At 36.5% G+C, this 13,138-nt stretch overlaps 1 protein-coding gene across 1 annotated transcript in view; it reads right to left on the minus strand.

The window, feature by feature from the left end:
- Positions 1-13,138, minus strand: part of LOC124804985 — a 92,379-nt gene that overhangs the window by 50,161 nt on the left and 29,080 nt on the right. The window contains exons 9-13 of the mRNA XM_047265376.1: positions 12,823-12,975; positions 12,377-12,687; positions 5,342-5,597; positions 1,144-2,268; positions 38-157 (exon numbers count right to left, since the gene is read on the minus strand). Of these exons, the coding sequence (XP_047121332.1) occupies positions 38-157; positions 1,144-2,268; positions 5,342-5,597; positions 12,377-12,687; positions 12,823-12,975 (1,965 nt within the window). The remainder of the gene's footprint in view (positions 1-37; positions 158-1,143; positions 2,269-5,341; positions 5,598-12,376; positions 12,688-12,822; positions 12,976-13,138) is intronic.

Consider the following 13,138-nt stretch of genomic DNA (forward strand, 5'->3'; position numbering starts at 1 on the left):
TCTCTATTGGTGTTTTCAAGAAAATACGCAATCCTACCTGGGAAATACTTTCGGGGTTACAGGTAGAGTCCTGCTCACTTATCGACTCTGACATTGGCTCGCTGATCGTTTGGATGCTGCTGGATGGCGGCTCATCAGGAGATGTTGAAGTATCACTCTGCGATGAAAAATTTAAAATTATTTTATCTCCAGTTTTGACAATCTTGTTATTCAAGACAACAATGAACCTTTTTTTATAAAAAAAAGGGAAATAAAATATAAATAACTTTTAGAAGAAAAACCATTACTACATATTAAGACCTTTTATTGCCTTACCTATAAAACAAACAGTGAGAGAGACGTAGTAAATATGAATGTCATGGGTGGATGTGACAAAATATTCAAGAAACTGTTTGTAAAAGTTACTTCACAGATTCAGATATTAATGCACTATACCACAAAGTATATAAACTACGATAAAATGGTAGAGCTGAAAGTGCAAATTGAGACTAAAAAATGAAAGGGCCAGTCAAATATCCACAGAAAAGAGAATACTACAGAAGTGGATGTGATATTCCTTTATACATCATCTATCAATAAATAACAATTTGTGAATTAAATAAACACTAGATACTACATTCAAATTAATATACAACAAACTACTTCCATATTAATCAAAAAACTTCAAATATTGATGTTTTAGACTGAAATATAATCTTAAGGGCAACCAAAGTATTGACACAGTTTTTGGAGAAAAAACTCTGTTTTCATGCATTAACAGATTATATAGCCAAGCATTTGTGTTATCACAACTCAACCAACAAATTAAACAGTTAGTGACCAAATAGTGCCAGAATACATTACAATACTAAGCATTCACAGTCTCAGTGTGAATCATTCACTGGATATATTTCATAGCTGTGAAAGAATATTGTTTCCAGCTCACATGTTTTTACCAGCAGGTGACAAATTTGTGAGTGGCAGAAAGAAACAGAAAAAGAAGTAACAGTTCTTCTTAGTACAAGTTGCAGGAAAGCAAATAAAAGTATTTCAAGAGGCACTGAATTTGCGTAAACATGCTATTAATAAACAACAACAAGAAAATCCACAAACAGTGTTTCAAACACAACATCACATTTACGAGTACATTGCAAGCACTTGTACCTCCGATACAGGGGCCAGGGGCCCAGTGATATTTTTCTGTTCAGTCTGCTGAGGAGATAACAGTGAGCCATTGGCTGAGGAGGGTGATGCTGAAGAGTCAGAGATTCTTCCCTCAGTATTGTCTGCTAACAACTCATCCACCTGCGACACCATATCTCTGATTTCAGATTTGACCTCACTAGTCATTTCAGCAGTCATTTCCTTTATGTAGTCAGCCACATCGGCAGTTGTTAAGAAAGCGACATTGTCTGCAGGTACACCTTGTGATTGTATTAGAGTAGTTGTTAGGGTTTCTCCAGGCATCTGGGATGATGTTATCTGCTGTGGAGACTGTTGGACTAGTATTTGCTGTGGTGGCGAGTGTTGCAGTAACAGCTGTTGCGGTGATGTCTGCTGCAGTAAAGGCTGCTGTACGGGGGACTGCTGAAGTAGTAACTGGTGTGGAGGTGACTGCTGAAGTAACAGCTGCTGGGGAGGTGACTGCTGAAATAATAGCTGCTGGGGAGGTGACTGTTGAAGTAATAGTTGATGTGGTGGTGATGACTGAAGTGATTGTTGCTGCTGTGCCGGTGGTGGCTGCTGAGGGAATACTTGTTGTGGTGGTGATTGCTGAAGTAATAATTGCTGTGGTGGTGATATCTGAAGTGGCTGCTGTTGTGTTGGTGGCAGCTGGAGTGGAGGCTGCTGGAACTGTTCCTCCTGAGACAGAGGCTGTTGGAATTCTGCCCCCTGCGGCATTGGCTGTTGTATTTGTGCCTCCTGAGGTTGTGGTTTTTGGATTTTTGCCCCCTGAGGCAGTGGCTGTTGGATTTGCACCTCTTGTGTCAATTGCTGTTGGATTTGTGCCACCTCAGATGTTGACTTCTGGAATGGTATCTCCTGAGACTGTGGCTGTTTTACCGGTAATTGCTGAACTGGTGTCTGTTGTTGTGGAGGAGGCGTTTGTGGTGTTGGTGATGCAGGAGCCTTTCGAGGCGTCTGCTGTGACTGCTTCAAGGATGAAGACCTTGTCGGTGGTGGAGTGTCACAAGAAGAACTGTAGCCATTTCCCTCACTGTCCGACAGTAATACATCCACTTTTGATATCACTTCCCGAATCTCCGACTTTATTTCGGTGGCGAGAGACTGCAAAAGGAAAGAAATTTATTGATATGTAATTGAGTTACTATCTATTAACCTGAAATCAGAGAGTGTCAGAACATTTTAAAAATAATCATGTTTGTATTATCAGCAGGCATGTACCCATACTCTAATAGTGTTGTTGCTTGCAGTTACATAAGATTCAGTGAAAGAAGCCACTATCCCACGTGAGGCTGCTGTTCAACTGAAATATATACTTATTAATTTCATTTGCAATCTTGCCCCTCTTGGGACATAAAATTTCTATTATACGTTTGCAGCACATCATATTCTACATAGCAAGATGGAAAGAAAAGTTATGGTTTCCCCAATAACAACGCTACACCACCATAGTACATACGGGCATGACAGAAACAGACATTAGATCCTACATGTTTAACCAAAAAAGTACAAACCATATCAGCACATACAATACTCCCAATACAATAAGTGAATTGTAAATTCCTACAATATATGACACACTTTTTGGGTGACATCACCTGATAATTCCCAATGCACAAAATTAACTCATCAAATATAAAAAGAAATAAAATGTTTACTCCAAATAAAATAACGACCTCATGTGAGAATATGACTTCTTTCAACAAGTCCAATGCAGCTTTTGGCCCAAGAATAAAAACAATAAATGCTTCAAAGATCTGATGAATTTATGGTTAATTTTTTTTCCATTTTATCTTGACAGAACAAACTACTTCAATATAACACATTGAGAAGTTTCCCTAGTGGCTGTTCTGAAACAAATTTTAAGCTCTGTAACACTCAAACATATCAAAATTGTTATTAAAAGTTCCCTAATAAATTGAAATGTAAGTTAATATCCAACATAGACTCCTCAAGTCTCTACCTTCCCCCTCCTCCACCCACTTGTACTAGAAATTGGAAATTATGAAGCAGGAAAATCATACTTAATGAAATGTTTGGAAGGCTCTGTACCATGCACAAAATACAAAGTTATATTCAGAAGGAAATGTCTACAAACCACACCTAGCCAGAATTTCTATATGGCAGCTATAAATACGCAGTAATAAGCAAATGATGACTATGCACCATACTATACACTAAGCTACTTCAGTAAAGAGAACCAAATAAATTATTCTGGCGACATAGCAGTAAACATCAATTAGTGAACATGATAGTGACACTGTACCAGTTCAGTAGCCAACATCATATAATGACGGCATAGATCACACACTCCTTGCGGTTTGTCTGGTTTGAAGTGTAATGTAACATTCTGATACACATTTAAGATACATGTCGTAAGTGTAGTCTTTTTTTCACTTCCCATCCAGAGAACTGTATCTCGCATTGCAGAGTGCAACCAATAGAAGATGAACTTCTGGCTATCCTGGTGTGTTTACTACTTTATTTTTATGCATTTTATTTTGACAGTTGACAATATCTTCTGGCTGACTGCTGTGAGTGATTCTCTTAGACCTCATTGAAGCCCATACGGTAAGAATATCAAAGCCCATCACTCACAGTACCTTAGGAAAAAAACTGGACCACATTGCTTCAATATTGTATCAAAATTTTGCACTCAAGGTGCATAATCAGAAATATATCTTCTAAAATGCTGAAAATGGCACAGACTCATTGTGTGAAGTGTATCAAAACAGTTAAAATAGTTATGTGCACAATTATGTATCATTATGCAACACAGAGATGTATTTTTATATGATATGCACAGAAAACTTGCTGACATTTGTTCAGAACGCATCAATGCCTCCTATTCACAATGTTGAAAGTTTTGACACTGAATACACAATTTCACACTTAAGCTATGTAAGAAAAGAAGCATATACACTGAAAAGTAATGCCTCCACATTTTTTTATTCTGTTATCGATATTGATTGATGATTACACATAATGCATATTACCCAGTCAACTTTCCTGCTTCACTGACACATGTTCTGACCCTCTGCCACTAGAGGGCTCAGAATTGTAGTGTGTAACACTGCAATGTGGAAAGTAACTATGTTGTTGCATGAAAAAATGTGAGCTGTAATCAAATGTTTGACAGCACAAATTCAAAGAGTTCATCCACACATGGAGCACGATCTCCTTCAGCATGACAATTCCAGACCACCCAAGTGCTGTGAGATCTGCAACAATCAAGTATCTGGGGTTCACTGTCATCGACCAGGATCCATGCAGTCCCAACTTGGCCCCATCTGATTTTTATCTGTTGCCAAAACTTAAAGAACACCTTCAAGGGTATCACTTTGGTAGTGATGAAGTGGTGCAGGCAAAGGTGAGATTTGCCTCGGTCAACAAAGTCAAATATTCTACAGTGATGGTGTCAACAAACTGTCTCTTGTTGGACAAAATGTATTCATCACCACAGTGACTATGTTGTGAAGTAAATATGTAGACATGAAGAATAATGATGGAATGTTAATAATGTTTGTTTTATTGTATAAGATTTAAGAGTTTTCACATTAAAAATTTGGAGGCACTACTTTTCAGCACACCTTTGTACTCCAGAAAGTAACAGCCTGGGACAATTTTGCCTATGCACAAATAGGAAATATAAAAGAAAAAGTTCAGAGTAATTTTACATACATACAGTGTTATCAGTGTTATGCTTAGAGTTGTTCGACTCACAAAACAATTTAGGCTGCCTGAAGCTTAAGAAGAGCAAGATGGTGATTCCATGTCTGTTTTGTATTTAGCAAAAGAAAATCATTGTAATACCTTTAAGAAACTAAATGTGTAAATCATATGTCATTCCACTCAGGCTATTTCTGGTTAAATTATAACATTGAACAGTTATTGTCTGATACTGAATGCAGCAAATTAACATATAAACTTATGATCAGTGAAAAATACACACACATATTCCTTCAAAATTATGAATGTTGAGTAATTCTGTAGCATTGGTGACTCAATTAAAGGACTGATAAATCTGAAGACCACAAGGCAGCAACCATATTCACAGCTTTTTAGTATCTAGTGAAGAGCCATACGTAGTCAACAGAACTTCAATGTCAAATATGTCTCCAGTTTAATAATAGTATTAAGAGCATTCTATCCACACTAGTCAAAATTTGGCACAAACCTGCGTTACTTCCTGCACATATGCACGAATGTCCTCAGGACTGTGAGGGGAGCCTAGAGCACCAACCATGTCTGGTGTAGAAGTTACAACATGCAGCGGGCTGCCCACATATGGTGGCCTGTCGGTGAGGTCAGTCTGACTGCCACAGGAGCGCTGGCCTACCATGCAGCCCAGAACTGCTGCAGTCTCGGGGCTAAGTGGTGGAGGTATTGAACCAGAGCCTAAACTGTAGCACCTGGCTCGCCCATGTTCACCCCTGCGTATGTGGTAACAAAAGAACATTCCACACAATAAATATAAATTCTCAAAAAATTATCCTCAATTTGGAAAATTCAGGGTCTCCCAAAATAATGTAGGCACTTTTTGAAACTGAGCCTATCTTTAATTAAAGCAGATAGAAATAATTTTTTTTGTGAATAATAATTAGAAGTCAGTGTAAAACTTTGCAATGCTTCCATTTGTTGCAGGATTGGAAATAAAGATGGTGTTATCATTTGATGAAAGGATGTGGGTGCTAAAGGGTTATTCGAAAACAGAAAATCTGAATGAGGCTCCACACTTTCCCGAGTTGAATTTTGAATACTTCTATCCTCACATTTAATAATTACATGAATCCAAGACAAGTTTGAAGTTGATGGAATGGTGTATGATGCGAAGAGGGACTGTACCAGAACAAAGAGATGAAAAACAGACAATGAAAGAGTGGCTGCAGTGATTAAGATGTACACACCATTCACCAAAAAGTCTGTGAAGCAATGCTCTCATGAGACAGGGATCATTAAAACCAGTGTTTACTGAATTTTGTGGATTCAGAGGTGGAAGTCTTAAGTTCTGACACTTGTGCATACTCCGAAAGAGGATGATACTGATGGGTGAACTGAATTTTGTGTTTCATCAACATGTGCAAAGAAGATGAATATTTCCAAGACGTAACTCTTTGCTCAAATGAAGTGACATTTAAACTTGATGAAACATTAAACTGCTACAATTGTGTGTATTGGGCAAATAAAAATTCAAACATAATTGAAGAAAGGCATGTTAATCTACCAGGAATATCAGTCTGATGTTGTCTGTTGTCTGGAGGGTTAATCTGGATGTATTTCTTTGAAAAAACTCACAGGTGACTATTATGTAGAAATACTGCACTTGATGACTCCAGATCTAATGACAGTTTTGAAAATGAAGATTGTTACCTACAACAGGAAGGGGTTGGCACCTCACTTTCGACTTGTGAGAGAATTTCCCAATCGCACGTTCCCCTCAATGTGACTAGGATTAAGTGAAGTGCTGTGGAATGTCCAGCTCATTCACCAGATTTCAACCCCCTTCACTTGTATGATTGGGGTACACGGCATACACAGTGTATGCCACAAAATACAAACACTGGATGATCTAAGAGAGGAAGCTAAGCAAGCCTGAAAACTGTTCCATTCCAAACAACACAATTAGTATATTGCTCTGTTCTAAGTCATTGTTGATAATGTGGACGGTGATCTTTTAAGCATACACCATCTTAATGTATACAACACCAGCAATGTTTCATTTCCATCTGCTTTAATTAAAGAGATATTCAGTTTCAAAGAATGTATGCATTATTTTGGGCTACCCTGTATATCCCTTGCAAAACACTCAAAAAATCTCTCATAAAGCAGGAACTGATTTTACAGTAAATATAGTTAAAATGGGAGAGAGACAAATTGTAAACTGTATTTTTTGTAAATGTGTAAAAACCACATGGCATGCATGTAGAAAAGCTTCACCAATGATGTGTTCAAATTCTATCTATAAGCTATAGTTATCTGATATAGGTATCTACCATACATCATCCTCATTTAGATTTTTGAAGTTTGTCCATTACAAATCCTGGACAATAACATTTTACAAATGCAACAAAACATGCAGTTGAATTTTCACATAAACTCAATTCATTGATACACTACCATACAACAATCAAAATCGGTCCTGATAAACATTCTGCAAATACACAATTGTTTGTTTACTAAAAGTCAAGAGACTTCAGTCCTGTAGGGGTGTTTCTGAGGTGTATTTTCCTTCCCATTTTGAATACTCTGGAATTCTAGAGGTACTAATTACAGATAAACAGTATGTCACTCATTTCACTTTCATTAGCTGAAGACCTCTGTAAAAAGTGATGTGACAATTTTTCTATCTTTGTAGAAAATTGTTCACCAGGTAAGTGTCAAACAGCAATCTATCATTTTGTTTGACTATTTTACATTAAAGCACTCCATCTTCAGGCCACAAGTGGCCCATCGGGACCATCCGACCACCGTGTCACCCTCTGTTGAGGATGCGGATAGGAGGGGCATGTGGTCAGCACACTGCTCTCCCGGTCGTTATGATGGTTTTCTTTGACCAGAGCCGCTACTATTCGGTCGAGTAGCTCCTCAATTGGCATCACGAGGCTGAGTGCACCCCGAAAAATGGCAACAGCACATGGTGACTGGATGGTCACTCATTCAAGTGCCAGCCACGCCCGACAGCGCTTAACTTCAGTGATCTCACGGGAACCGGTGTATCCACTGCGGCAAGGCATTACATTATATCATGTGTTTCATCAGGGTGAAACCTACTGAATCTATTGAATATGACTTTCTCATGCTCTGTCAGAAAATTTATCACAGGATGGGCAGATTCCTTAAAGAGAACTAAGTAATTACATATATAGGTATGTGTTGCAGTCAACCTTGTATTTACACTATTCATCTCTATAAATGTTTTATACTGTATTTCAGACCTTCCTTTTCTTATTTGCTGCCTCATTGTTTTTAGACTATTGTTGTTGCAGATTGCAAATCATACTTTAGAAACAGCTAGCCTGTTTTAGACAATTTAGATTTTTTGAAGTTGTGCATTATGAATCCTAGACAATAACATTTTACATAAACAATAAAACATGTGGTTGAATTTTGCACATAAACTCTATCCAATGAAACAATATCATACAACAATCAAATCAGGTCTCGATAAACATTCTCCAAATACACAGTTGCTTGTTTGCTAAAATTTAAGACATTTCAGTGCTGTATTGCTGTTACAGTGGTGTATTTTCTGCCCAACTTTTAATATTCTGAAGTTTTAGAGATACTGATTACAGATAAACAGTGTGTCACATGTCACTCAGCACTCATTTCACCTTCATTAGCTGAAGACCTCCATGATAAATGATGTGGCAATTTTTCAATCTCTGTGGGCAATTCTTCACCAGGTAAGCATACAACAGCAATCCATCATTTTGTTTGACTATTTTACATCACCTATCATTATATCATATGTTTGAGAATGACTTTCTCATGCTCTGTCAGAAAATTTATCACAGAATGGGCAGATTCCTTAAAGAGACCTACATAATTACATACATAGGTGTGTTTTGCAGTCAGTCTTGTATTTACACTATTCATCTCTATAAATGTTTTATACTGTACTTCAGCATCATCCTTTTCTCATTTGCTGCCTCATTGTTTTTGGATTATTGTTGTTGCAGAGAGCAAATCATACTGTTTTAAACTTAAGAAACTTATTTCCAATTGACATGATGGAAATTTAAATTCTATAACATCAAGTGATAACATCAAGTGATAACATCAAGTGTTTCAAACAGTGGAACTCTTTTACAGTAAACTATTAATCTAATCATATGAACCCCTGCCACAAAAATTATGTTACAAGTGGTCTGCAGAATGTGCCCTTTTGCCAGACTGTCACTTTTTTCACCTTTTGTGTGAATGAGTATTGTTTCCATATTACAGAGAAATTACAACAAAAATTCTCCGAAATATGTATGTACCTCCTATCAAAAAAAGTGAACAGTCATGATATGACTTCACCACACAAGACATATTAGGAAAACAGAACAAAAATTCACAAAATTAAATGTCAGCAGGATTAACAGCCACTTAATGAACTGGAACAATGAATGCAAGATTCTTTAACAGACAGAATAAATGAGTCTATCAGCTCAGGTAGCTTCCCAGAGTATATGAAACAGGCAAAAGTTTTACCTTAATTAAAGAAAGGCAATGGGGAAGATATAAAAGTTTACAGACCTGTCTCCCTGCTGTCATCTAAAAGAATAGCAGAATAACTTACAAAAAACAAAAAAATGAATTATCTGAATAAATACAATCTCCTCAGTGGAGCACAATTTTTTCGAAGTGCAGGAAGGATTATAGTTGAGTTTAAAAATTGGTGCTTTATGCACCAGCCAAGGATGACTATGTCCCAGGTATATCTTTAGATTTTTCCAAGACCTTTGACACAGTTAATTATACAATTCTACAATAGCAGCTAGAATCATTAGGAATAAGAGGAATAACCAATGACTGGTGTTAATGATACGTGGAAAATAGGTGCTTACAGTTGAGAGAATGCAGGCCTCAAATAAGGTGAAGCTTCTGATGGTATATTTATCAGATCCAAAATACAGTAATACAGTGTAGCAATTTTGCAGAGAATGTAAAACATGAGGAAACATATTCTTTGATGATGACACCACCACTGTAATCAGAGATAAAAATGTCAAGATTCCTTATAGAAGTAGTAAATGAAACCCACAAGCAAGTTTACAGTTGATCAGAATGCATTACGCTATTATTAGAAATAAAGAAAACAAACAGCACAAATTTCAGCTTAAAGGGAGAAAATAACATGTCAAATTGAAGTATGTAATAATTTATTAGATTGTACAATTTCCACAAAATTTTAAGGACGAGTATTGAATGTCTGTTTAAGTGAAATTAGCACATAAAGATCCCAGTTTTAACAGTATGTTATGCCTTTAGAATTCTGTCCTCAGTGTATGGTAGTAAGTGCCCTGTAGTTTCGTAACACTTCTCAGTTCACTCAATCTTTAGCTTTAATTGGGCTTCCAACCAACTTGTTCTGTAATGCACATCTACCAATCCATTGCGTACATTAGGAAAAAAACATTAGCAATTATTATACAAACAGCTCTACCTATTCAAACTGCCTACCCAATTGCCTTTCGTATAAAAAAATAGAAATGAAGCATAATAACAGTATTTTCTACTAGGGACTAAACTGCACAACAAATTGTGCTAGTAGATTAAAGAAATAACTAACACCAAAATATTTAAAGACAGATTGAAAACAAATCTATATCATAAATTAATAACAAAACACCTTTGTGATCCTACAATAGGCATATACTACATTTGTGTAGAAAGAAAATTTTAAATCCTTGATTAGAGATATGGAGGAATGCTGACTCAGTTTCAAACACAGAGAAGAATAAGACAGAAATACTGTCACGGTTCTGATGTTAGCCAAATAGGTATTGTTTGAAGTGTGTAGCACATCTAACATGTGCAACAACTAGTGCTGAGGTGTGAATGAATAGTGTAATAGCAGTTTTGGCAGCTGATTTATTTGCAAGTACATACACAAACAATATCATTGTTCACAACATATAAAGCCTTGTGAAACAAGATCTATTATTTTTTTTTTTGCATGTATGTATGAATTAGTTGCCTTTTTATTAAATTTTTTCTTTGTATTAAGCTGACAAACTTAGTATCATCAGAAAAAAGTTATCTATCATCAGAAAAAAACAGTTATCTACATGTTGGTTCATCCAAAATATGAGATAGTGTGAGATTACAACATAAACGGTTTGCTGTTAGTGGCAGGCCTATACAGCTATCATCTGCTGGGCTATCTCTATATGGTTCAGTTTGGGTGCTGGATTGCTGCACTTGTATCATCAATAAACATTTAAGTTCTAAAGTCATTTAAAGCCATTGGAGATGATTAACCTAAGTTATTACCAGGTAGCAACCCAGTATCAAACATTGTGGGATTTCACGACATAGCATTAATTCCCTTCCATTTGCCGTGGAAAAAAAGTGATAGTGTCACTGAGTGGGAGCATGGGCATGGACTTTTTCATGGAGAATGTAATTATAATTATGAAAATGTTCAAGTGTACTTGGCAATAAATTCTGTGTACCTATCCAATGTATTTATATGCACAGAGGTATAAATATACTGTTTTCTTCCAAATAACAGTATAAAAAACTTTTAGTTACCATTTGGCAATAGGCTGACACATAAATGACAAAGAATTTACTGGATCAGTTCTGACTGAAATGTTTATTATTTTATAGTAGTGCAACATTTTATCCACCAGATATCATTCTACAATTATAAAGTATTTGCCAGCTTAACACGGGGAAAATGTGTAACTCTATATGCACACATATAAATATATACAGATGTGATAATGTGGATATGAAAGGTGGTCGCCTGTGGCCTTGTTGAAGGAATGGACCTGATATTTGCAAGAAATGATTCAGGAAAACCAAAAAAAACCTAAATCATTAATTTCCTATGTACTCAAGTGGCACTAAGCAAAGTCAGTATAATGCTGGAAGTGTACTTTTAGAGGACAAGTAATTTCTGTAGTTTGGCAGAGACTGGAGTACAGCAAAGAGCAATAGAAAGGCTGATGAAAGTAAGAGACCAAGGCATCAATGAAATGGGAATGAAAAAGAGAAATACCAAGTGATAACACAAAATAAATATTAATCTGTATTTCTCCCTTATTTTAATGAGTGAAATTATTTTAGATTATTTAATTTTTTGATTTAGTACCAATGACTTATCTGTGTATAAATTACATCTACCTTACTCTTTGGGTGAATGAATATTTCAAATGCATAGGGAAACCACATTCCACATTTTTCACCTTGTAAACAAAAATTGCAATTACTTCTGATAATAACATCAGAATTATTTAGTACTTGAAAATAATACTTAAGATCTTCAATGCTTAGGCAGCAAAAATTTCAAAGTAAGCCTACATAAAATCAACTCTGAAATTTAGCAACTCTTGTTACTAAAAAATATAGCATAGCAATTTCTCTGCTACTAATTTGTTATTAAGTTCACAAGATCAGGATCAACATATGAGTGAGTCTACATATAAAGTTTGATTACGAAATATTAAACTATTTCTAACATTCAAAAATAGCCATTACGTAAGAGATGTCACACCTGTGAGATGGCACTGCTGGTGAGATTGGGCGGCCACCCGACAGCCGTGGAGCTATGCACGGAAGGCTCCCATGACGAGGAAGTGCTTCAGGGGAAGGAGGAAGGGATGATTCTTCAGCAACCGGGGGAGGCACTGGTGACCCCCGGGAACCTCCATATATAGCTGGTTCAAATGGAACGTGGTGCTTAACCCGACGTGAGTGTCCCAGTAGCAAGTCCTGTGCTTCACTTGGTAGCATAAACCACCGCAACTTTTCTGTGTGTTCATCAAACATCACACACTGATCAGCAAGTGGGTACCTCTGAGCCATCTGAGAAAAAGTGAAAAAATGGAAATTGTATTTATCGTCTCTAGTTTTAAAAATATATACTGAATGTCACCCCTTGAAATTCAAATACTATGCAAAAGTGACTGACAATAGACAACAACCTAGGGTAGGTCTCACCTTTCTAGCCTTGTTGAATATATTGCGAGCTGTATGGAGGCAGTCAGCATAGTCCTGAGGGAACGTACCGAGGCAGGAGATACGTCTTTCACTTACAGTCATTTTGCCATCAGTGTATCTTATATGGCCAAGCCATTTTCTCTCGCGAAACACCTGTAATGTTTGATTATGCTAAACAAGTCAGGGAACTAGAAAAATTAAGTTGTTTCAGAATTTCTACATTTAACAGTTTTTATTACTTATTGTGAAAGGAAACAAAATTTAATTTAATTGCAAAGTTAACTTACAGAATAATCTGATGTTATCACAACTTGTA

Source organism: Schistocerca piceifrons, chromosome 7 (genome assembly GCF_021461385.2).
Source record: "Schistocerca piceifrons isolate TAMUIC-IGC-003096 chromosome 7, iqSchPice1.1, whole genome shotgun sequence".
In the NCBI taxonomy this organism is placed as follows: domain Eukaryota; kingdom Metazoa; phylum Arthropoda; class Insecta; order Orthoptera; family Acrididae; genus Schistocerca; species Schistocerca piceifrons.